The 27614-nt window shown below is 37.4% G+C and overlaps 1 protein-coding gene and 1 pseudogene across 1 annotated transcript; one reads left to right on the top strand and one right to left on the bottom strand.

Moving 5' to 3' along the window:
* Positions 1–3395: 3395 nt before the first annotated feature.
* Positions 3396–6011, bottom strand: LOC110103182 (annotated as a pseudogene).
* Positions 6012–16649: 10638 nt separating this feature from the next.
* Positions 16650–17344, top strand: LOC110103183 (oleosin-B3-like). Its single transcript, XM_020831784.2, has 2 exons — positions 16650–16962; positions 17076–17344. Exons 1-2 carry the CDS (start codon positions 16650–16652, stop codon positions 17342–17344), a joined length of 582 nt encoding a protein of 193 aa, XP_020687443.2.
* The last annotated feature ends 10270 nt before the right edge of the window (positions 17345–27614 follow it).

Raw genomic sequence — 27614 nt, 5'->3', positions numbered from 1 at the left:
CAAATTTAGAAATAGTTTTGATATTATATACAATAATTCGTTTTGCTATTAAGAGATTTAGAAGAAGTAACTTATGAATTTTTTGTTATATAAATTTTTTATAGAAATAAAAATTTAAATTATTTGTTTTTGGATTGATAACATTACTCAAAATATCTTATTTTCCATAAAATAAATAATTAGAATAAATTAGGGTAATATTTATGTCAGCAAATGAGAGAAAAAAAGTGTGAAATTATATATATTAAAATTTCTTATAAATAAAGTATAGTTATGTTGAAATGTATAAAAATAATTGGCCAAGTTTAGTTAGTTTCTTTGTGAAAGTATGGAGAGTTTATCTTCTTAATTTTATACGTATAAATTTACAAAATAGATGCGACAATCATATTAAGAAGTAATTTACGTGAAATCAAGTTGAGAAATAAAATTTGTTATCTCATCATTTAAATATTTAATTATTTCTTTAAAAAATTTAAAAATGTAGAACTTTTATGTACTTGTGTTTCCCTGATTGAAAAAAGAATTAGATTAGATAATTTAAAGGCATTATTTAATGGCCAAATTTTCGAAACAAGCATCGTAAATGCGACATTTAAAGATTCGAGCAGTATTTTAAAAAAAATTAAAAATTTTAAAAAGATTCGAGCACATTTTATATTTAAATCTAAAATAGAACCAGCTAATAATTTTAACAAAATTGGGAAATGAAAGTGCCAAAATTCTTTAACACAAATTCTAGAAAATACTTGATTAGTTTAGTAATAAAATGGATGAGATATCATAATAATTGAGGAATGGTAAACAAAGTATTATTACATTTGGCTCAGAACTATGCGCATACGCGCTTGAAGTTGGGTTAGAGTTGGACAGCATAAGAATTTTGTTGTGAACTGCTGTTGGATGTATTGCCAATCTTTTATGTCAAGAAACTCCTTCTTCTTTTTACCATCTATAATATTCAGCTCTTTATATTTTTCTGATAGAAATCCATCTTGATTAGTATGCCACCTTTTATAAAGGATACAATGTTGCACATCAGTTATTGGATTCTCAGCATTGACCACAGCAGCAACCAAAGGTGTGTGTATGATTCTTCAAACTTAGTACAATCAAAATGATAGCATATAAAACAAGGGCAACCACACTGCGCTACAAGCTTTGGTGAATTGGCTTCAATTAAAATTATTTCAAAAATCTGCTCTTTTCGCAAAATTAAATATGCTACACGCTGCTTCCGAAAATTTGGCCAATTTGAATGATCTCCCTTCTATGCACCTTTTTTGTTTTCCTTAACAATCATAGAATAAATAAGATATTCAGACTTTTATAAAGAAAGTAGTTTAATGATTAGATTGTTTATGATATACAAAACAAAAGAGTTAAGTCTTCGTTGAGGACATTTTTATAACACTATTTTTTCTTACTTTCAAAAATTTTTATATTAAAAGATAACTTTACAAAACAGTAAGAAATTCATACCAAATAAAGCCTAAATATTTTTTAAAGGTTAGGCTATTGCAACTTTTCATAAAATTAATTGTGAATTTTTTGTAAGAAAAATAAATTAATTATTGTGATAGCAAAAATTGACTTTCCATAATAAAAATTTCTAAAAATGAATGAAAAATAACAAGAAGATAATAGGAAAATAAAATTGTAATTATTATCTTAAAAATAAATCATTAGAAAACTATCACAAACAAATCATAAACCATCTCTTCTATAATGTAGAACCATAAAACATGTATCAATACCTGTGTAATTTTTGTGTTGATGGAAAGCTCTCATTTTATCAGGAGCAATCAACAAATATTTCAATACAAGAGTACCGTGCAATTACAGCTCAAATTGACTGCACATCTTTGAGATCATTTTGTCGGCAAATTATTGCGTCCGGTCACCGGATGTCTGGACATCCAATCCGGTGACGTCACGTCACCCAAATACATTGGGTCCCGGTGCATTTTGGTGATGTGACGACACCGAATTGATGTCCGGACGAATCCGAACACCGGACACAATAATTTGCCCATTTTGTCACCTACTTAAAAAAGTTCTAACTGTACTGATTTTGGCGCATTTGGAGTTGATCAGATTACTCATTGGTGTCGATAATTTTTGAAATTGGAGTTTAGATACTCCTTAAAAACAAAAATGCTGATTGTCCTATAGATAAATCAGGCCTTGAAGTGATCACAGTCCACAATTCCAATAGTAAGACTTTGATTTTTCCCTTAAAAAAAAGTTGTTCACTTTCATCATCATATCGATAGGTTTTGGAGGGAGACCATAGTAATAAAAAGGCAAGCATCAAAAATTGGCTGACTGGCCCCAAATCAAATCATATTTCATCTGCTGAACAATACTTTTTTTTAACATTTAGATCAATTAAGCGAGAAATTATTATGTGCAGAATTCAAACGGAAAGAATCGTTCGGACTGTGAGTGTACACACTATGTACAAATAATATATATAAAAAGTCGATACACATTATGTACAAATTTATACACAGTATGTACACTCACATGTCCGAACGGTTCTTCCCGTCCGGACTCTGCACGAAATAATTTCTCCAATTAAGTCAAACTCACACATACATCATATATGTAGGATTCAAACTTAAGAACTCTTGATTGATAGCCAAGACTCACAACCAAAAGACCAAGACGCAACGTGCTGAACATTAAAAAAATTTTACATGACAGGTGAGAAAATGTAGTAGAACAAGACTAGACCGAACCTAATGTTGATTAGCGTCCGAATCTTAGCATAGGTTACAATACTGCAAACTGCCCTCATTACCTGTTAATTCCTGGGAATCCTAATCCATGAGATCATGATACTTCACATGAAAAAGTAAAATATCTATTAGAACATCCTGATTTACATTATTTCAGAATGACATTCAAAGTCATTAAACTTACCTAAAAATTATGCAAGTTGCAAGTCATTTTGTAATGGACTACAGGTCAAATAGTGATGATATGGAAAATTCACAACAACGAGGATAAATGATACTCTTATCAAGATCCATATAGTATTAAATCAGCAAAGAATTTGTCTGAGTGGAAGGTAACTTGTGGAAGTTCAATGCACAAGCCCAAGGGTTACCAGAGCAGCAATTTAATTAAATTGAGGCTTAGCAGGAACTAAGATTGGATGCAAGGCACTAAGCATTGAACAGATACGAATGTCTACATCAATTAGTTTTTTAAGAACAAAATATCCTAAGCCAATACTAATGCTATACATGCAGAGACATCCATATGTACCCGGACGAGGTATTGATAGAAAAACCATTTTGAGCCAACTTAGACAAGAAATTGTCAAAAAGAGCACTTATACTCGCAAAATCAACACTGATGAAGCCTTTCCTCAATACCAAACCGCACTAACATTTGAAGCCATGGCAGACAGACAGGACAATGATGAGGATTAAGGCGATGATGATAGTCAAGACGATTAGCTTCACCTTCATGTTTTGCATCCACATCTTTCTCCTCATCTTGGTTCCCTGCTGCCTGAAATCTTGCTCCTACAGGCACCAAAAAGTGGAGAGAGAGAGAGAGGGGGGGAGAGAGAGAGAGAGAGAGAGAGAGAGAGGGAGAGAGAAAGAGATAGAAAGGTTGGGGTACTTCTAAGATCACTTTAAAGTTCTTTATGAAGGATAAATAGAGACACTTATCTGGGAGGGAAGATTTTCAATCTTGTCAACGAGGAGCTCAATTTTGTATCCACGATCCAGAACCTGAAAGTCGAATTAAAAAAGTTTAAATAATCAGTTGAAGCTCTAAAGAAAAAAATAATCAAAAGAAAATGTAACACTAGCAAGATAAAAGTGACATTCTCTATGTTCTCCATCATGACTCCTTTAACTTCTGAGACTTGAGCTTTAACTTTAGCAAATTTGCTAATCTCCTCAGGATGGTCAGCACAATACTGCATGTTCTCCTTCAGCTTTTGACTGATATTAAGCACAATGAAGCAGTAGACAGTTGAGAGGATAGAGCAACCCATCAAATAGAAGCAGATGCATTATTTCAACCATGCGATCGAAGTTATTACCCATATTCCTGTTTGAGTGCATTGGCTGTAACAGTTGCAGCCTTTCCTCCCCCGCATCTATTGGTGAAATCTTCTTTGACCCTTTCCAAGAATCAAAGGGGATTTGTCTTCCAACTGATTCAACTGCAACTACGCAATATGCTGCAAAAGTAAAACTAGTTGGAGCAGATATCAACCATAAACAAAAGAGGGTTCACATGAATCACTTATGTTTATCACCATTAAAAACTTTCCAAAAAGCAATGAAAGCTTCTACAACATGGCTCAGCTGCTACGAAAGTAATTACGAAAGTTGAGGACTCAAAAGGATTCAACATTATCTACACTAGAACTGAAAATTGTCGGTCAAGATGACAACTCAAAACATGGCATTTAGTAAACTTTAGATCAAACAACTCATATTATGTGTAGGATTCCAGGTTAATGTCATTCATATAACTAAGAATATTAAAGAAATGTCTTGAGAAATTATTAAATAGAACCTTAGTGCCAAGGATGCAGCTACATACACCTCACAATATGCTTCATGCCCCAAAAGAAGCTCAAAACACATATCCAATGCCTCATTACCAACATACTTACAGAATGCCTCATTTACCAATACACAGTAAACCAGATTAACATGAATACATTTTGGCTCAAGATCAAATGCAAATAGAATCAAACATGTCATGCCTTATATAGCCTCAAAAGTTGAAATTCACCACCATATATTTCAACTTAACAAAATATATATATATACATATATATATATATATATATATATATCAGAAAATTTGAATAGAAAAACATCAAAATGATAAACAAAAAAGTGCAAAGCCCTAAGAGCATCATAAACATTACATGCTAATTTGATAAAAAAGAAACAATCATATTAGTTAAAGACAAAGGAGTGTTTAGTCATCTATGAGCTAACACAAAATGAATCTAGCCAGAGATGGTAAAATTTTCAAAAGAAAAACTAGATCCAGCCTCTCACTTGATTTAAATAATTTAAGCCATAAAAAAACTATGGCAGCGAACCATTTTCTACATCTAAAGGTTGAAAAAGAAAAACAAATTCGCACGCAATGCTAAACAGATAGAACAAATTTGAATGAAGCATAACTGAAGAGAATATGTATCTATCACCATTTTTTTTCACAACCACCTAAGCAAATCCTAGCCATGCAAACAACAACTTAGATTCCAATGAGCTTTATTTTCATCTGATTTTGATCAAATTACCAGTTTCAAATAAGAAAGAAAGAGACATGCAACTGATCACATTTTTGTTATTTTTTTGGAGCAGTTGAGCACCAAATCACAAATCAAAGACATACACTAATGCCAATTTTTGAATATAAGACTTTGTTGCTCGTGCCAAAGCCCTCAGCCAACGAGCCTAAGAACGGGAAGTAGTATGAAATAAAACTCACTGTGACTCTAGAACCATGATCAAAAAATTAAAATCTCCCATCAAGCCCAAAAGCTAGATCTGACATACATAAACAGGCAGATCCCGAAGGCATCAGAAAACTATATCGCGTAGAGTCCAAACCGTAGGCGACATCCTAAGGTTAAGAAACAAGGAAACAACATACCAACCCTAAAACGCTGGACTTCCAGTCATCCTCCAAAACAAATCAACAAAACTATCTACTGCTGCGTCACACGCTTTGAAATGGAAACATAAATCCCAAAATCCCCTGACCAACCAAATGAAGTGTACAAAACAAGCCAAATCGGTAATAAAATTGATCGAAAACTCAATGTATCCATCATCAACAAGATAATTGAAGGTGTGGTTATCGCAGTTGTACGTGAACTTGTTGTTACTCGCTGGAAGCTTCTGTAGGCATTGCGAGGCGATGCTCGTGAAGTTCCCGGTGAACTCCGTGTACTCCGCCAATATCACCGTCCCTCAAGCCACGAAGCTATAAATGATCAACTGTTGCCCCATCTCTTAACCAGCACCTCAGCGTTCCTATAACCCTAGATCTCCGTTAGACAGCGAGGGGTGGTGGTTCATACGATGGAGATCAAAAAAAAAAAAAGAGGACGCAACCGGGGAAGAAATCACAGAGGGGTTATTTGGAAGATTGCTGACCTGCTACGGTCACTCCAGTTTTATTAGAGGGGCATAGAAAGAGATGAATAGAAATAGTATTCCTGTCTCCACAGAGTCTGGGATGGCAAATACAAAGGCGTTTAGTCGTTAAAATGAAGGTATGTATCAATCGTCAGTGAGTGCGTTCTACGTTTGAATTCTTGTTCTTTGAAGGGTAAAATGGGAACATAACTAGCAGACGAACGGCACGACAGCCTTGCAATCCATGAGCCTCAACCTTTCGAGCAAGGTTGTGAAAATCGGACCGAACAACGAACCCGGAGAAGGAGAGGTTCACGGGTCGACCGGTGGAGCCGGGGTCAAACCGAATGACGTAATAAATAATAATATTATTAAAATTTATAAAATGAATGAGATATTTTATTCTTATACATTCGATCTAAACCTAACCTTGCTGCACCTAATCAAGGTAAACATTCAGATTTAAGAGGAATTATGCACAACTTGGGCATGACAAGGATGAAGTACTGCTAACTGGTTCAGCTATACTTGAACTAAGATTGTAAAAAATGGAAATTTTACCTTGGAATTAGATTCCTGGTATGATTCGGAAACATATTAATATAGTTCATCAAAAGAAATATAAAGCTTTAAACAAGATTCTATAAAAGAAAAAAGTTTTATTTCTTATGAAAAAATTGTCCTAAACAAAATTCTATCTCTTATTCACTTGCTCATTTCTCCCATCAGAAAACAATTTCACATATGATAATCATAGAATGGGATGACTTTAATAACTAGGCACGACATAATATATCAAAATTAAAAGGCTCTCTAAGATTTTATTTTAAAAGTAAATAAAAGCAAATCGTAAGAAATGACAACCATAGAATGGGATGAGTTTGGGAACATAATATCCATAGAAGTGTGATCCTTAGATATGTAAATAAATATTAGGTAAACAATATTAATTTATTTCAAGTTCGTGAAGAAAACTTCTGAAAGGATGATGAAAGAGCATGCTCATAAATGTTGGAGGAACAAACTAAACATGATCAAACATAACCTAGAGTCAAACCTTGTTTATAATGAAAACTTAAAACGCAAAACACTCCTAATGAATCTAATATTCATCAACAAAAGTTGTGAGATCAAAATATGGATTCCCAAATCCCTCTTCACCAAAATTCTTGCATCAGTGTTCTCACATGGTATGTCATCATCATCACATGTATTAGCTAAATTGTATTCATCTGCAAATCATTAATATGAAAAAATAAGTTTATATTTTATATCACACTCAGAAGATATAACTTATTTTACAATCTTACTTGGGGTTTGTCCAGTTGATGTTATGTTTGGTTCTTTATCTATAACTTATTTTACAATCTTTATAAATTTATGTCTCCAAGTCTTCTAGATGCAATTCTAGAGTTTGCTCATCATTAAGGATCCAAAAATCAATAAGTTCAATACTTGTGTAGTCCAAAGGATCATAACTTCTTTTTCTAAACTGCAACCTACAAAATTGTTATAAAATTTTTGATAATATCATGTACATCATCATTTAAAAAGATATTTAAAATGTTCTCAAATAATACCTATTTTTTAACTGTGTTAATAACGTACATTTGATAATTATTAATAGATACTTTCTTGAGAGTTAGATAAAGAGAAGAAACAAGCAAACTAATAATTTTACGAAGCATAAGGTGATCATGCTTAAGGTCAAATTCAGATTTAGAAACAAGTTTCAAGTCTTGTTTTGGTTGACAAGAACATTCAAGTGTGGACTTAAACGTTGGTACTGGTATAATTGGTTAGAATTTTGATGTAGTCTTGATGGTACAAGCTACCCTTGATCTCCTAAAGAAAAAAATTCAAGTTAAAAATAAGGTTTAAATTTGATTAGGATAAGGTTTAAATTTGATTAGGATAAGATTAGCTAATAGCCTAACACTACTAAAGTAAATAATGAAGTTAAATGAAAAGTGAGGTGAGAATTTAGTGTGTGTGTGTGCGCGCGCGCATGTGTGTGTTCCCTTAGTAGCTTGATCTTTTTGGCTAATGGGTATCAATCTACTAGTGTATTGTGCTAAAAAAGGTCCTTAGTGTTCTACCCTCCTAACATTCCTCTCCTTCTTCCCACTTCTACTCCCAGCCAACCATCTCTATGAATACATGGCTAGCTCCTCATGAGGATTGACCCAACAAACCCGATCAAAACTAAATGTAGGCAAATTCTCAAATGATCCCTTATCATTTAACCTTAACCATGTAGATTACACAATGCTTACTCCATCCATCAGGCCTAGCACTACAACTGAATTCAAAAACTTTAGGTCCTTCAGATATGTCCATACCCTCTAATTACAATGAATGCCAAGCACAAGCAAATTAAGTTGGCTTGGTTCCAGGGAGATGGAAATAAGAGAACAGGAGAAGGATGCACAATTAGATTCAATCTTAGATTGAAGTTCATATTAAAGTGGAGGTTCAATTGTAAAATCACATTGGAATGTAAAATTAGTTGTAAACTAAAATTTGAACCAACTGTGGCTTCTGTCTTAGCGAACCGAAGAAGATATGTCGAAATCAGAGAAGAACATCAGATTTCCAAACCGAAGAAAATACGCCGAACAAGCTGAACTTCGAAAAAAAAATATTTAGATTTTAGAATAGGAAATTCAAATTAAAAACATACATGAAAAAAAAAAAAAACATTTATTGATTCTGGTTTTGAAAAAAAAAAACCTACTTTAGAGTTTAGAAACAAACGATGCAAACCAGAAACAGCGAGATTTTCCTTCCATCTTCGCGAACGAGCAGGCCTCTTCGATGATGGCTCCGGCTTCACGAATAAGAAGGAGACGCCGCGAGATGGGAATGTCGGGAAGAGCCAAAGAAGAAAAGGCGAACAGACGAAACGAAGCACACGACAAATGAAATAGGGATTCTTTTTTTTTTTTCGCATAAAGCATCACCATCTATGCATCTCAGCTGTCTGATCTTCTCAATTTCACTAACAAGACGTTGTAGCTGAACCTGTCGGTTAAAAAAAATAGGGGCTGGTTCTGCTGTTCGGCGGTCGAACCGCTAGTTCGAGCTGCTGAACCACAATTTTATAATATAGCAGTTTTGATTTGAATCGTAACCGGCCGGCCGGCCGGTTCACGGCTCAACCAGTTGAACCTGCTGGTCCAGTCCAGTTTTGAAAACCTTGCTTTCCAGCTATTCGAAAATATAATTTTTTTTTATATTTAAATCTTAACTTTATTTTTTATGAAATATAATATTTCATTAATAAAACTCTTAATAATGTGATAGACGTGACACATTCGTTGAGTTACGACATTTTTATATATGTCCACCTCATTTATTATTGGGAGATTGATCTAAACATCTCAAATTTATTCTTTATGAGATATAACACATCTTTAATTATACTCTCAATGTGATGGTGGATCGCGACAAAAACTCATTGAGATATCATAATCTGCCAACAACGTTGTGACACTGGCTTCTTGAGCGACCAAGAAATATGGAAATCGTGGCCGAATCTTTTCTAGCACGTTGGGAAAGACATCGATGAGACTGAGAGTGAGTAAAATATAAAGATAGAGAAGGCAGAGGTTTATAACGAATGTTAGGAAGGAGGTTTACAAAAGCTCGTTGAGATATCATAATCCGCCAACAACGTTGTGACACTGGCTTCTTGAGCGACCAAGAAATATGGAAATCGTGGCCGAATCTTTTCTAGCACGTTGGGAAAGACATCGATGAGACTGAGAGTGAGTAAAATATAAAGATAGAGAAGGCAGAGGTTTATAACGAATGTTAGGAAGGAGGTTTAGGAGGGAATGAAATGATCAAAGATAGAATGGTAAAGAGAAAGAGAGATGAGAAAAAAGAGGAATGTGATGAGGAGAAGGGGAGGCAGCATAGTTTTTTTTTTTTTTTTTTTTTTTTTTTTTTTTGTGATGGTGCATTTGAAAGGAGACGAGCATAAGGGGGAGGGCAGGATGGTAGTGTTGGTGGCAACAACAAGGGTGGATAGAGATGAGAAAGATAAGTCATCATATGGACTTATGTTGCAACTCATCATTTTCATCAAAAGTTTCAATAATAAAGTGCTAAATATACAGTGTAAATAATGATGTTTAAGTTTTAAATATTTTGAATACCGTGGTGTGATAATCATCGCTCAATCACCGTTGACCGATCGTCATTGCCAACTATTTTGATGCTATTTCTTCTCAAGCAATCTCTATTATATTTATGAGAGGCCAAATTAGCTTTCCCAATACATCTCCTCCAATTCAAATAATGAGTAGGTTTTAGTAATCATACTTGCAAAAGCGAAAACAATTTTTCTTTTGAGGTTTGATAAACGCATTACATGAATAATTAAATACAAAACAAATAGAAAATAACTTTTTAGTTTTGATGCATTAGTGAAAAAGAGGGCTAAATGTTATGTAAATTATGATGAACAAAAAATGAGAAAGAATATAAACTCACAAAAGTTTTTAGGCTAAAAAAAAATTAGGAGGTAATTAAAATAATAACTTAATTATTTATTAAGTGTATTTTTGCATCCAGGAATATTTGTGACGGTAGAGAAATATATAGTTTAAAGTCTTAGCGTTGTACGAAGATCCAGCACACAAGCAGATAAAAGAGATAGTGTAACGTTCATAAGAGACACCAGAGATTTTACATGGAAACCCCTTAAAAGGGGAAAAAACTATTCGGGCCTGGCTCTTTTTGAATGAATCAACTAATGTTTGCAATCAATTACAAATTAGGCCCTTCCTTGGCGGGAAGGCTTTGGTTTTATGTAGCAAATATACATCATATGGAGTGCATTAAAGGTGGAAATTGGAATAACAAATAACATTGATTTGTTTGTTTGATCAGCGGGACCATAGTTGGCGGCCAACAAATGTCAAATGGATCGAAGTTGGCGGGCGACAGATGTTCAGAAGATCATTATCTAGTAATGGGGGTCGAAATGACCAAAGTTGGCAGATGAGGTTGAAAGAACTGTAGTTGGCATACGACATAGGTTGAAATTTAAGTGATGGGCAGATGTTTGGCATTGGGAAGAAGTCCGATGAAAGTCTTACGATGGCCATAAGCCAAGCGTCGGGTAGAAATCCAGCGATGGTCGGCGACCGCGTGTAAGTTCGGCACCTGTCGGTGACTAGCAGTGGCCCATCGACGACCAGACTGAAGTTTAGCAGTGGTCGATGATCGGGTGGTGGTTTGACGACGGTCGGGCTAAAATTCGGTGGCTGTCGGCGGTCAGGTGGAAGTCTGATGATAATTGATGGTTCGACGATAATCGAGATGGAGTCCGACAGTGGTTGACAGCCGGTTGGAAGTCTGATGGTGGTCAGTGGCTAGGCGGTGGTCCGACGACGGTCAGGCTGATGTCCAATGGCGGTCGATCGTCAGGTAGAAGTCTGGCAACTATCAGTGGACGGGCGGTGGTTTGACGACAGTTGAGCTGGAGTCCGGAGACGGTCGGTCGCTAAGGTGGAAGTCCGGCGATGGTTGGCGGATGAGCGGTGGTTTGACGATGGTAGGGTTGGAGTCCGACGGCGGCCGAGCATCGGGTGGAAGTTCGTCGTCGGTCGGCGGTCGTGCGGTGGTCCGAAGAAGGTCGGGATGAAGTCCGGCGGCGGTTGTTGGGCGGGATAAGGTTTTACATCGGTCGACGGTCAAGCAGTGGTCCAACGAAGGATGGTTGAAGTCCGGTGGCGCTCGTTAGCCGGGCGTAGGTCGGCGGCCGGGCGGTTGTTCGACGAAGGTCGGGCTTAAGTCCGGTGGCTATCGTCAGCCGGGCGAAGGTCCGGCGACGATCTTCGGCTGGGCGATGGTCCGACGAAGGTCAGCCGGAGGTCCGGCGGCGGTAAGCGGCCGGGCGTTGGTCAGGCGGCAGTCGGCGGCTGGGCGGTGGTGCTAGAGCTCTTGAAGCTTCAGAGCTCTCTCCAATCTTCAGCCAAATGTCCCTTTCATATAGAGAGTGGGGGTATATTTATAGATTTTCATGAGTGGTGCACCCCATAAATTTAGAGAAGTTATGGGGCAAGTTCTGAGTGTTCCATTGGATGGCTCGTATTGATTCCCATTATCATATGGAGTTTTCAATTGTTTAAGTGCCTTAACAATGTTGGAATTCAGATATCTTGGGCTCGTTGGATTTGTCTCGTCGAGCCGCTCGATTTGACTATAAGCATGCCATATTTGGATATCATTTTATCATCCAAATAATGCTTTGACCCTTCCAAATGTGGTACGGGCCCTCGATTCAGACCCATTTGAGCTTGGGTTGGACCAATTTGGTGTTGTTTGGTTTGTCTCTTTGAGATATTCAGTTTGACTATAAGTTTGATGAAATTGGAATTCAGATTATCCCGATTAATTTTGAATGTTTTCAACTTGAATATGCCTAGAGATTCATGCTCAATCAAAGCAATTTTAGAGGACATATTAGTTGCCCCTATTTTTGGATGTTGAATATGTATAGTCCAAAAATATATCCATGATTTTAGCGTTCTGTGAAATCAGAGCATTAATCAGAACAAAAATGTCAAAAAAGTTTACTCCAAAAATTTTTTAAATAGCTCAAAACTTATCTTAGAGACTTTTGAGCCTCAAAAGTATTAAAATTGAGTCCAAAATATAATTATGTAGACAAAAAAATATTCAAATCGAAGTGATAATCATATAATTAATTATTTAATGAATTCGTTTTAAACGAATATGCAGTAATTAATTATAGTTAATAATTTAATATAATATAATAATATCTATCATAATTACTGTTACGTATGTCATGATTGACATTACCTTATACATATATAAATATATATAGTTTGTTTATTATATGTAGAAAGGCATTAACTATTACCTTAAATAGTAGTATTAACTCTTACCCGCCGCTAAATAGGCATAATTTTATTTTTATGATGAATTAATTTAATTAAGTAAGATCTTTAATGGTAAAATATTATTTTTGGCTTCAAGAATTTCTAAAAAAATTTAAAAAAAAAATCTTAAAAAATAAAAAAAAAAAATTCATGAAAGGAAATAATTTATTTCCTGCACATTTATTTTATTTTTAAATGAATTGCTCTTAATTTATTTCTTATTTCATTTTTTTAATAATAGGAAATTATTTAATTTTGGGCATTAAAAAATTCCAAAAATTAATAAAAAATTCAGAAAATTTCTCTCCAAACCTCCTTTAAAGAACTATAAATACACCCCTTAGGGGCCAGAAAAAAGGCACCACCTCTCTTTTGTCGATCCCAAAATTTCTCCTACAAAAGTAGGAGAAATTAGACTGGCTAAAATAAAAAAAATTGACGACAACGATCAAGATCTGGTAATCTTACGCAGGCTCCAATTCACTCCCAGCGTGAAAAAAACTGTCTGGCAAGAGTTTAAATATCAGAGGCGGCGATCAAGGCCCGGTACTCTTACGCATGCTCCAATTCACTCTCATTGAGGGAAAAATTATCCAACAAGAGTTTAAATACCGGAGGCGGCAATCAAGGTCTGGTACTCTTACGCAAGCTCCAGTTCACTCCCATTGGGGAAAAACTGTCCAGCAAGAGTTTAAATACCGGAGGCGGTGATCAAGGTGGCGGAGGCGATCAAAACCTGATACTCTTACGCAGGCTCTAGTTCACTCCCATTGGGGAGAAAACTATATGGCAAGAGTTTAAATACCGGAGGCGGCGATCAAGACCAGAGACTCTTACACAGGCTCCAGTTCACTCCCATTGAGGGAAAAACTGTCCGGCAAAAGTTTAAATACCGACGGTGGAGGTGATCAAGACCCGGTACTTACGCATGTTCTAGCTCACTCCCACTAGGAGAAAAATTGTCCGGCAACAGTCTAAATACTGACGGCGGAGGCAATCAAGACCTGGTACTCTTATGCAGACTCCAGTTCACTTGCAATGGGAGAAAAACTATCCGATAAGAGTTTAAATACTAGAGGCGGCGATTAAGACGGTGCAGGCGATCATGACCCGGTACTCTTACGCAAGCTCCAATTCACTCCCATTAGGGGATAAAATGACCGGCAAGAGTTTAAATACTGGAGGCGACGATCAAGGCACGATACTCTTATGCAGGCTCTAGTTCACTCCTATTGGGGGAAAAACTATTCGGCAAGAGTTTAAATACCGATGGCGGAGGTGATTATGACCCGTTACTCTTACGCAGGCTTCAGTTCACTCGCACTTGGGGGAAAACTATACGACAAGCGTCTAAATACCGGAGGCGGAGGCAATCAAGATCTTGTACTCTTACGTAGGCTCCAATTCACTCCCATTAGGAAAAAAATGTCCAATAAGAGTCTAAATACTAGCGATAGAGGTGATCAAGACCCGGTGGTTATAATTTTCCCTTATTGTGAGGCGAATGTCGTCCGCAAGAGCTGAGGGTGCCTTGAATAGTATACAAAAGTTTGTCATGACACATCTAATAGGAGGCAAACTTCAAACAACCAAGAGGATATTCCAGGTATATTATTTTTCCCTTCTTCTCATTTTCTGATCCGCCCAACATTAATCTTGAAGCATTATCTATTTCTTTATGTGTGCCCCTCTAGGCGGCAGGCTGTTAGATATATACTATGTGTTGTTCCTTCTACCAGTGTAGTTATTGAGCTGATGCCAGGTTCTCAGATGGTCGATGAGAGTAGGAGATTGATGTTAACCTATGTGGAAGAGGTCGAGAGAATCCACCAAGAATGTATGACCTATCTGAGGTTATTTATCAGTGTTATTCGATGATATCAAGTTTTGTGAAATAGGTTGAGAGGATCCACTAAGGATGTCTTACATATTTGAGGTTGTATATCAGAGTATTGTTCGATGACGTTAACCTATATAGAAGATGTCAAGAGAATCCACCAAAGATGTATGAACTATCTGAGGTTTCATGTTAGAGTACTGCCCGATCACGTTAACCTATATGAAAGAGGTCAAAAAATCCACCAAGGATGTATGGCCTATCTGAGGTTGTATGTCAGAGCGCAGAGCGCTGCTTGATGACATTAACCTCTGTGGAAGAGATCGATATAATCCACTAAGGATGTATGACTTATCCGATGTTGTATGTCAGAGTGCTACTCGATAACATTAACCTTTGTGGAAGAAGTCGAGAGAATCCACCAAGGATGTATGATCTATCTAAGGTTGTATGTCAGAGAACTTCTTGATGACGTTAACTTGTGTGGAAGAGGTTAGATCGAATTCCCCTGAGATCAATTTTTTTTTTTTGTCTGGGAGGGGGAAAATGCTACGTGTATCCCATATCAAAGATGAAGAATTATATATCTTTATACCGTTACAACATTTTTGAGGTCAAGATTAGGATCTTGCCTAAGGAGTAGAAGTCCATCTATGGGCTGTATAATTTATTAGAAGTATCGTTGTATGTGCTAGCAGCTTTATGATCCCAAAATATCATCTTATATATTGGAAGATTTGGAGGAATCTTCTTGACCATGACTGTAATCAAATTGCCCCCCAGTCCACATTTAATTTCTATGAAATTGAAGCAACAACAGCTGATGACAGTATGTTGACACGAATGACACTTTGTGGTTGAACCAAAATTTTACCCCCCAGTTGGGAACCATGTTTCCACAGATGGCGCCAAAGTGTTGTGTCCAGAAATAATCATGACGGTAGATAAATATATAGTTTAGCGTCTTAGCATTGTACGAAGATCCAACACACAAGCAGATGAAAGAGATAGTGTAACGTTTATAAGAGACACCAGAGTTTTTATATGGAAACTCCTGAAAAGGGGAAAAAATCATGGGGCTTGGCCCAATTTGAATGAATCCACTAGTGTTTGCAATCAATAACAAATTAGGCCCTTCCTTGGGGGGAAGGCTTTGGTTTGACGTAGCAAATATACATCATATAAAGTGCCTTACATGGTGGAAATTGGAATAATAAACATTGATTTGTTCGTTTGATCAGTGGGGCCATAGTTGGCAGGCAACGAAGGTCAGAAGGATCGAAGTCGGCGGGCGATAGAGGTTCGAAAGATCATTATCTTGCAACGAAGGTTCGAATGACCAAAGTTGGCAGAGGAGTTCGAAAGAATCGTAGTTGGCGTACGACATAGGCTGAAATTCAAGTGATGGGCAGATGTTTTGTGTTGGGAAGAAGTCCGATGAAAATCCGACGATGAACATAAGCTAGGCGTCAGGTAGAAATCTGGCGATGGTCGGCGGCCGGTGTAAGTCCAGCAACTGTCGGTAACTGGTGGTGGCCCATCGACGGCCATGCCAAAGTTCGGCAGTGGTCGACGGCCGGGTGGTGGTTTGACGATGATCGGGTTAAAATTCAGTGGCTGTCAGCAGTCAGGTGGAATTCCGGTTATAATCGATGGTTCGACGACAGTTGAGATGGAGACCGGCAGTGGTCGACAACCGAGTGGAAGCCTAACGGTGGTCAGTGGATAGGAGGTGGTCTGACGGCAGTCGGGCTGATGTCCGGTGGTGGTCAATCGTTATTCGTTAGGTGGAAGTCTAGCGACTATAGACGGACGGATTGTGGTTTGACGACGGTCGAGCTGGAGTCCGGCTGCGGTCGGCCACTGGGTGGAAGCCGACGATGGTCGACGGATGAGCAGTGGTCCAATGATGGTCTGGCTGAAGTCCGACGGCGGTCGACCGTCGGGTCAAAATTCGGCGTCGGTTGGCACCCGAGCGGTGGTCTGACGAAGGTCGGGATGATGTCCAGCGACGGTCGTCGTCCGGGAGATGGTCCGGCGTCGGTTGGCGGCCGGTGGCCGGGCGGTGGTCTGTCGAAGGTCGGCTGAAGTCTAGAGGCGCTCGTCGGCCGGGCAAAAGTCTGTCTTAAGTCGACGGCCGGGCGGTTGTCCGATGAAGGTCGGGCTAAAGTGTGGCAGCAGTCGTCGGACGCGGAAAGGTCGGGAGGCAGTCGGCGGCCGGGTGGTGGTCCAACGAAGGTCAGGTTGAAGGCAGGCGACAGTCGGCGGCCGGGCGAAGGTCCGACATCGTTCGTCGGCCGGGCGGTGGTCTGACGAAGGTTGGGCGGAGGTCTGGTGGTGGTCTGCTACCGGGAGGAGGGAGATCCGGTGGAGGTCGGTGGCATGAAGGAGGTCAGCGGTCTGGCAGCGGTCGGCGGCCGGGTGATGGTCTGGCGGCAGTCGACGGCTGAGCGGTGGTGTTAGAGCTCTTGAAGCTTCAGAACTCTCTCTAATCTCCAGCCAAAGGTCCCCTTCAAGAGAGTGGGGGTCTATTTATAGATTTTCATGAGTGGCGCACCACGTAAATTTAGAGAATATCTGGGCAGGTTCGGAGTGTTCCATCAAATGGCTCATATTGATTCCACCGATTATAGAGAGTTTTTTAACTGTTTAAGTTCCTTAACAATGTCGGAATTCAGAGATCTTGGCTCGTTGGATTCGTCTCGTCGAGCCACTCGATTTGACTATAAGCATGTCATATTTGGATATCATTTTATCATTCAAATAATGCTTTGTTCCTTCCAAATGTGGTACGGGCCCCTGATTCGAACCCATTTGGGCTTGGGTTGGACCAATTTTGGTGTTGTTTGGTTCGTCTCTTTGATATGTTCAGTTTGACTATAAGTTTGCTGAAATTGGAATTCAGATGATCCCAAATTTAATTTTGAAAATTTCCATGAATATGCCTCGAGATTCGTGCTCGATCAAAACAATTTTTGAGGATGCATAAATATAAATTTTTATGTATGCATATATGGCATATATTCATCAATTAAAATTTTTGAGTAAATTATTACATAGTTTCTATATACACACAACGAGTTAAATGTGGACATGTGGTCAAATTGACAATTGATTTCTCAAGTAAAAAACAAAAGAAAAATCAAAGTTGAAAAGCAGAACTGAACACGGACAACAATTTTTTTTTTTTTTCCGGTCCCTTCTAATCTACGTATTGGCTATTTCCGCGTCCAGAAACCCAAGATAGATTCCTTCTAATCTCAATATTTCTCCTTGTAGTTGTAGGGCGCATTTGGGATGGTTGCAGCTGTTGATAAAGCAGGTTGTAAAGTTGGTATATAAAAGATGCTTTTGCTACACGCAAAATATAGTTGTACTTCCGATTTCAAATCCCACTCCACTCAGAAGTCCTCCGCCGTTCAGGATTTGATAGAATCGATTCGCTGGGTTACCAACTGGGTTAGGGTTTCTGATGAGATTCTATTGAATCTTGAACGGCATAGGACTACTTTATTTCCCAAAGAAGTCCTCCGCCATTCAGGATTCAATAGAATCGCATCAGAAACCCTATCCCAGTTGGTAACCCAACGAATCGATGAGGCACCGTGAGGAATCCAAGGGGTTTGGGGGCATAACACGAAGAATGGCGAAGAGGAAAACTTAGGGAATTCTAGGGTCTTGGGAAGGCCGATCCCGCCGATTCTGCGGGTGAGGGAAGAGAAGAAAAGAGAAGAGAGAGAATACATGGAAAGTTGGCAGAAAAGAAGGTGATAGGGTTTCACTTGAGGGGAGAATTGTAGATTGCAGATTTTGTGCGGATGAAGACGACGAACCTTTGCACAGCGAATAGAAACTGAGGTCATTTATGTATTTTTTCACATATGAACCACGAGAAGTAGGACATCACGGGGGATTGACCTTAGACTTTTTGAAGGAACTATCCATATCATGTGCAATAACATAAGAACAATTTGTATTTCAAAAAGTCCAATTCAATATTCCTGCACGAAGCACATTGATATTAGACATCATTTCATTAGGGATCATGCAATAAAGGGATACATAGAATTACATCATTTTTCCATTGAAAATTAATTAACATACATTTTTTTACCAAACTCCTTAATTATGACACATCTCATACGCTTAGAACTTTAGGTGTCATTATATTCATGCAAAGAATTTTGGGTAGAGGTAAGGTTATGTGAGCGGGTTTGCTTGCTTTATTTTTGTAGTATATTTGTGTGTTTATTTGTTTTATTTTTATGTTATATATATCAAATTAATTTATCTCTATCATGAATTATGATTATTTTTGTATATTTTTTATATTATAGAATTTTCTCTAATCATCACACATAAAACCCTAAAATTTTTGTTCACATCATACTATACAATGCACACATTGTACTATACGATCCACATATGATTCGATCATTGGCTTTAATTATTTTCATATGAACTATTCTAGATGATTAATTATTGTTAATCATATTGTATGAATTACTCATCGTATTGTACATTATCTTTTGGTCAACATTTGTACAAATGACTTCTCAAAATATTGGATTTTATACTGATTTTATTGTATGATACCCTATTGTAATTTATGATTTGGACATAAACTGTGTGTTCCTAATGAGACATTTGGACGGGCTTGATCATACTATACAAGCCACCAATCATATTATATGATCGACCTGAGCTATTTAAGGAAAGGGAAATTATTCATTTCATTTACACTTTCAAATTCTAATTTTTCTCACATCTATAAGCTCTATTTTATCACTTAAATCTCTATGGTTACACCAAAGCAAGGACGTGTAGAACTCCACCAAAGGGTGGACGCCGGGTTCCAATGTGAGGAGGATGAAGATTCCTATGTTTGAAATAGAGTAACCTCCATTACTCATTAAAAATTCTAAATACAAAACTATTTCCTTCCAGGTACTTGACCTATTTTATATGTCCATACTTTAATTCATCATTTTCTTTGCTTTTCCATTCCACACTGAGTTGTTATTATAGTATTTTGCAAATCTCCAGGTCACCTCCCATCGCACTACTCTTCAACCAAAAGTTTGTCAATGACGGGTCACTATAACCGTAGATGACCTTCATGAGCTTATTCACCTTTCAAATGCTGGTCCCTCTCCGCATTTTATTTTTGGATCTTTAGGTTATAATTGGACCCAATTCAACACTCTTATAAGGAACTATCCTATACCTCACCACCAACCCTTAGTGAGTTCCTTAGTCCTCAATGCTTGTGTCATGTAGCACGTTCTTTGAAATCATTCCTAAAATTAGTGATCGAGTTAATGTAACTCCTCTTATATCCAAAATCACCTAATATTGCATGTCAAGCACATAGTTGAATGCATATGACATGATCTTTATATACATTAAAAACTCAGATCTATTCGGAACTCATGAGCCCAATGAAAGAAAACCTAGTCTTATAACATGTCATTGGCTAAAAACCAATTATAACCTGACCTATCTTGCATAGTATATATATATATATATATATATATATTATTCAATCTTGGACGATATTGTTCAATCTCATAATATATATATATTATTTAAAAATTTAATTTGATTTAGAATGACAAATTAACTTTCTCGAATGACGAATGAACTTGCCGACTCCCATTCTACCCATCAAATACCTGCAGAGGACAAGAAGAAAACAGAGAATACCAGCAAAGAAGAGAAAGGAAACACAGAGAATTAGAGTTCAGAAGCGAAGAAGAAGAAGAAGAAGAACGGAGTAGAGGGTAAAATACTTTCAGGAATTTTGTATTCAAATTCTCATCTCTCTACAGTTCTCCTTCTCCTATCTATACTGGAAGTAATTTTGCTAAAAGAAAATAAAGCCATACTAGGCATAAACTGCTAAAAACAGAAAAATGATATTAGGTGGTAGTGGAGCCTGCGGTTCGTTAGAGAAAGCATTTGGTAGTCTACTGGGTTAGGATAGACCACATCAAGCATCATCTGTTGTTGCTGCTGCTGTAGCAAGAATGACTGTTGTTGTTGAGCCATGGCTGCCATTTGGACAGAAAGGGGCGCAACAACTGTGTTAGATGGGTAGAATGGGACATAAGTCATGCTTGTCTGTTGCATCATGGGGGTTTGCTCCCATGGATTGTAGTAGCTTGTTGGCTGGTTTGCTCTTCTGATTGCATCATCGTATAAACTGTCCAATGTGAGCTTATTCAGATTATGAACGTGATGAAATTTTTTTTTGGACATTTAGGTTAATTAAAGCAGATTCATACACACATCGCATATACAATACTCAAATCCAAGACCTCTTAGTTGACAGCCTAAGCTCCCAACCAACAAGCGAAGATGAAAGCTGTACGTGATGAGATGCCAACAAGATAAAAAGTCAATTGGTTACAATGCATTAACAATAGAAACTGTACAGAGAGAGACCCCCGTAGGACTGGATAAGCTCACATTGGACAGTTTATACGATGATGCAATCAGAAGAGCAAACCAGCCAACAAGCTACTACAATCCATGGGAGCAAACCCCCATGATGCAATAGACAAGCATGGCTTATGACCCATTCTACCCATCTAACACAGTTGCTGCGCCCCTTTCTGTCCAAATGGCAGCCATGGCTCAACAACAACAGTCATTCTTGCTACAGCAGCAGCAACAACAGATGATGCTTATGATGGGTCAGCAACAGCTCCACCCGCTGAACCCGAACCCGCCGGTTTTCAGCGTTTTTCCTGTAGTGGCGGTTGCGCTCTGTTCCACTGTTTCTCCGGCCATCCTATCTTACGTTATTCATCTGGCCTCTACATCTGCGATTTGGCAGACGCTCGAAAAACGTCTCCAATCATCCAATAGATCTCACGTTATTCAGCTAAAAAATGAGCTTCATAACGTCCAGATGAAATCGCAAAGCATGACACAGTATCTTCACCAGATCAAAACCATCATAGATAACATCAGCTCGGCCGGATCAGTGATTGATCAAGAAGATGTTCTTCTATATACGATGAATGTCTTGCCTCCATCATATAATGCCCTCAAGACTACCATTCGGGCAATGCATAACCCCATGGATCTTGACACACTGTACTCATTACTGATAACCGAAGAAATAAATCTTCAATCTGAATCGGCTCGTCAAAATCTTCTCGGCGATTCGTCCACTGCTCTATACTCAAACAGGGGACGTGGCCGGCGGGGCCGTGTTAGATCTTCTACACAGCAAGCCAGATCCACCAATCAAAATATACCTCAATGTCAGATTTGTAGAAAAAGAGGACATCTCGCACACAACTGTTGGCAGATCTCAAGCCAGATTAAACATCTCTGTCAATCCTCCCGACCCGACGACTTCAAATATCTCAAGCAGAGCAATGGTCGCAGCTACAGACAACGACAATCCGGACTGGTAACTTGATTCGGGCGCTTCAGCTCACCTCACAAACTCGATGGACAATCTCTCGCAAGTCCAGTCCTACAATGGTTCCGACACCATTACCATAGGTGATGGCAGATCTCTATCCATTGCTCACTCTGGCAATGGCATTCTGCCAACACCGTATCGTAAGCTACAACTCAACAATTTATTTCATGTCCCTAATCTATCGCATAATCTTATTTCTATTTCTAACCTAACTCAAGATAATAATGTCTCTGTGAACTTTAACCCTTCTGGTTTTGCCATTAAGGACATGAAGACAAACAAAACACTGCTATCGGGTCCAAATCGCAAAGGACTCTACCCAATTCACTCGACCAACAAGACTAGCTCCGGCAATACGGCGTTAACAGCAAGATCCACTGCTGCAAACCTCTGGCACCAAAGATTGGGACATCCTCATTCAAGAACTGTCCAAGCTGTGTCTGCTTCTAATAAATGTCTTCATATTCCTAATACATTGTCTTTTTGCTCTGTTTGTACGACCTCAAAAGGTCACAGATTACCGTTTTTAAAGAACACTCATCGTGCATCTATACCTTTAGCCATTGTGCATACTGACGTTTGGGGTCCTGCCCCGGTTTTTTCTCATCAAGGTTTCCTGTACTATGTTGTTTTTTTTTTGGGACATTTAGGCCATTTAAGGCAAACTCACACACACAACGCATACACAGAGACTCGAACCCTGAACCTCTTAGTTGGAAGCCTAAGCTCTCAACCAATAGGCCAAGGAGAGTTGTGTATTACTATGTTGTTTTCATTGACGACTTTTCTCGATTTTCTTGGGTATTTCCTATGAAACATAAATCAGAAGTTTTTGAAATTTTTCAGAAATTTAAAACGTTTGTTGAAAAACAAACCCAATTTCAAATAAAATGTCTTCGATCTAACGGTGGTACGGAGTATTTAAACCATAACTTCAAAAATTTTCTTACTAACCATGGTATTGCACATCAAACTTCTTGTCCATACACACCTGAACAGAACGGGCTAGCAGAGCGTAAGCACAGACATCTCCTCGAAACAACTCGTACCTTGATCACCACTGCCTCGCTGACTCAATCATTTTGGCCTGATGCGGTGCTCGTGGCTTCTTTCATTATTAACAGGCTATCCACGGTCACTACGAACTATAGGTCCCCTCTATCCTTATTATTCAATACTCAACCTGATTATACTTTTCTTAAGGTTTTCGGTTGTGCCTGCTACCCGTGGATTCCACCAAATCAAAGAAACAAGCTGCAGCCAAGATCATGTAGCTGTGTGTTTATTGGTTACTCGCACATATCAAAAAGATACAAGTGCCTCGACCTCAACACATACAAAGTCTTTACTTCCAGACACGTGGTTTTCGAAGAACTTACCTTCCCGTTCAAACAAGTCACCACTACACCACCTCAGTCTACTCCTCAGCTCCCTCCATCTCTTCTTGTACCTCTAACCAATCCAATTCAGTCCAGATCCAACTCCTCTATCAATAAATCTGATATCAGCCATACCAAGACCCATTCTCAGAAATCTGCTTCTATACAGCATGCTAACACCTTCAACAGTCACAATCGAACTTTACCCTCTACCCATCAGCAGCTGCCTGATACGCTTCTTGATAACATACAACCTCCCGCTCCCACCTCTACTCATCCTATGCTTACCAGGAACAAGACCGGATCACTAAAACCGATCCAAAAACTAAATCTGCTTCACCAGCAAACCTCTTCACCGCCCGATCAGATATCTGAACCCAGTTCATACATCGAAGCTGCTAAACATCCTCATTGGAGAAATGCCATGGCAGAAGAATTTTATGCTTTACAAAAACAGGGTACTTGGGAGCTCGTACCTATTCCTTCCCAAAGTCCGGTACTAGGCAACCGCTGGACCTTTCGAATCAAGCACAAATTAGATGGTTCTATTGCACGTTTCAAGGCCCGTCTAGTTGCTCAAGGCAACAATCAGCAATACGGTTTAAATTACCTTGAAACTTTTAGCCCGGTTGCTAATTTTCAAACTATATGTATGTTATTTACAATTGTTATAACTAATATGTGGCCTGTGCATCAACTAGATGTGACGAATGCCTTCCTTCACGGTACCATAGACGAAACCATCTATATGAGACAACCTATTGGTTTCGAGGACAATCATCACCCGGACTATGTTTGTAAGATCAAGAAAGCAATATACGGTCTTAAACAGGCACCCCGTCAGTGGTTCCAAACCTTCTCCAACTTCCTTCAAACTCTAGGATTCTCTTCGGGCAAAGCAGATTCGTCTCTCTCTATACTTCATAAGAACAAAAGTCGCATATACTTGGTTATATATGTTGACGATATATTGCTAACCGGGAATGATCAATCCTTACTCGACATGATCATCTCTCAGTTAAACAAACAATTTGATATGAAAATTCTTGGATTGACACACAGTTTTTTGGGCATTAAGATAACAAAAGAGCGAAACTCGTATATGTTATCACAAACTCAGTATGCTGCTTCCATACTAGAATCTGTTGCTATGAGTAAGTGCAAACCGTTGGCTAATCCGGCAACATCCAAACAGGCAGAAACTGACAAAGCTCACGGTATTCCAAAGTATCCGAAAGTATACAGGCAACTAACAGGATCCTTACAGTACCTAACTATAACACGACCGGATATATCGTTTGCAGTTAAACAACTATGCGCGCCAACACATGCATAATCTAGAATCGAAACATTTCGTACTCCTTCACAGATTACTTCGTTACATTAAAGGCACTATCTCATTTGGTCTACCGATTTTGCAGGGCAATATGGAGTTATATTCATACTCGGATGCGGATTGGGCTGGAGACAAGGATACTAGACACTCTACCTCTGGCAACTGCTCATACCTCGGCAACACCCTCATCTCTTGGAGTGTTAAAAAGCAACACACGGTTGCTCGCTCATCTACAGAATCCGAGTATCGCTCTCTTGCCATTGCCCTCGTTGATATTCTATGGCTTCAAAGACTCTTAACAAATTTCGGCATTCATAACTTACCTCCCACAAAGCTACATTGTGACAGTACATCGGCAATAGCCCTCACCAACAATCCCGTTTTTCATGCAAGGACCAAACATATTGAAATAGACCACCACTTCATCCGGGATCACATTCAGGCGAATTCGGTCCAGATTTTTCCTATCTCAACTAAAAACCAAATAGCTGATATTTTTATCAAATCTATATCTACTCCAAGATTTCCATACCTCTGTGACAAGCTGACCGTTCAATCTTGCCCATCAGCTTGAGGGGGCATAATAACACGGTTACCTGTGTACACTTGGAGTACATGTATCAAGAAAACCTGTATTATAGAAGTTTGTAATATGCCTTAGTTTAGGCTTCCGCATTGTCTATCACTACAGGAAAACAGCTCATTTCCGACAGAATTTCCGGCGGAAAAAAATTCATCGCATATTCCGGCGGATTTCCGACGGAAATTAAAAATTAAATATTTTTTATTTTAAAATATAACTTAAATTATTTAATTTAATAACTTAAATTATAATAAAATAAATTATAATTTAATTATTTAAAAACAAAAAAAAAAGATTTAAATTTAAACTTAAATTATAATAAAAATTTAAAATTAAAAAAATTTTTTTTTGTTTAATTAAATTAATTGATCGAAAATATTTCCGCCGGAAATGCAATTTTCTGACGGATTTTGGCCATTTTCCGGCGAAAATGGCCGCCGGAAAATGACGTTTTTCCTGTAGTGTATTTGTACTGCTCTCTATACTCTTTTAACTAGCTCAATAATATCAATTAGATTTTCTGTCCACTTTATCAGTTATATTGCTTAATTCTTTATTCAGAATGTATGTAATCTTGAATGTTTTTCTTGTGTAGAAAAACCGTTGATTTTGTGTTAATTAATAGAGAGAGAGAGAGAGATGACTTATAATAAATAGATGATTGTTTTGTAAGCAAAAAAAAAAAAAAATTAATATTGCATGCCAAAAGTTCATAATTAAAGTTGTATCAACACAAGGATACAACAAGATTTTCGAACAAAATGCTTGCTAAATTGTCTACAGTCTACATCTTGTCAAGTTTATTTATATTTGTTAAAATTTATATTAATATTGTCTGATTATTATGAAAATTTATACTGGTCTTTTCTGCATTTGAAGAAATATTGGTGTAAAATTAGTATTCATTATTATTATTATTTATGAAGTAGAATAATTTATTAAGTTTATTTATATTTGTTAAAAAATTTTCAATAAAAATATTAAATTATAAAAAAGTATTTACACTAATATTCTTTAAATTTGCTATAGTTTAGTACTAAATTATCTCATTTATGTGGCCTGTAGAAAGAAATATTGAAGGGAGAAAAAAATATTGAGTGGATCATTTGAAAACTACTTTAAAATTATTTTCTAGTTATTTTTTTTATTTAAAATTTAAACATATATGAAAATATCTCAACCACTTATTCTAAGGTTTGAATAATTTTTTTTAATTATAATAGAAGAAATCTTTTATTTTTTTAAAAATAATAGAAGGCTACCTGTCACCAAAAATTAATTTGACCAGGTACATATTTCAAGGCATATTTGAATTGAAAATTTTTAAAATTAAATGTTGGATGAGCTCGCGCATGCAGCTCATTAATAGACGCGAAGCAATTCCTCCCGATAGCTCACGTTGAAAGCCGCTAACATTCTCCAAAAAAATAAATTGTATGATCATTTAAACTTCGTCTCAACAAACTTGCAATCAAAAAAAAATTATGACAAGACGAACCCAATGCCAACAAAATCGATCCAGTCTGAGCCCAAATGGGCCCAAATCAAGGGACAAAAAAGCACATACAATACTTAGAAATCAATAGTAACAGTATATTTTGTCACGTCCTATAATATAATTAGATGAATTCTTTCTTTTATCTTTTCACTTAGAGCTGTCCAATTTCATTTATTAGCAATAAGCAACCGAAATAAATTCTATAATTCAAAATATCAATACACATCTATATTTATTGACCAAAAAATAAATTATATGTAATACTTATAAATCATATAATCACACCACATCATTACATTCATAAGTACAAAATTTGAATGAAGTGCAAGTTTAGGCTTTTTAATATTTAGAACAAATTAATAACATAACTAACGATTTATTTAGTGTGGTTTATATTAAATATTTACTAAATTATTTCATAAAATTTAATCAGGACTAGTTTTATGTATAATAATTATAATTAATCTAATAACTATTAAATTA

The sequence above is a fragment of the Dendrobium catenatum genome, unplaced genomic scaffold (genome assembly GCF_001605985.2).
Source record: "Dendrobium catenatum unplaced genomic scaffold, ASM160598v2 fragScaff_scaffold_1573, whole genome shotgun sequence".
Classification (NCBI taxonomy): Eukaryota; Viridiplantae; Streptophyta; class Magnoliopsida; order Asparagales; family Orchidaceae; genus Dendrobium; species Dendrobium catenatum.
This window is presented reverse-complemented; position numbering and strand designations above follow the sequence as displayed.

What these genes read in the sequence shown, in the direction of transcription:
- LOC110103183 (XM_020831784.2), top strand. Translation starts at nt 16,650, where the DNA reads ATGTCCGGTGGTGGTCAATCGTTATTCGTTAGGTGGAAGTCTAGCGAC. An exon ending in CGGCCGGTGGCCGGGCGGTG is followed by an intron (nt 16,963 to 17,075) that starts GTCTGTCGAAGG and finishes GTGTGGCAGCAG; the next exon opens with TCGTCGGACGCGGAAAGGTC.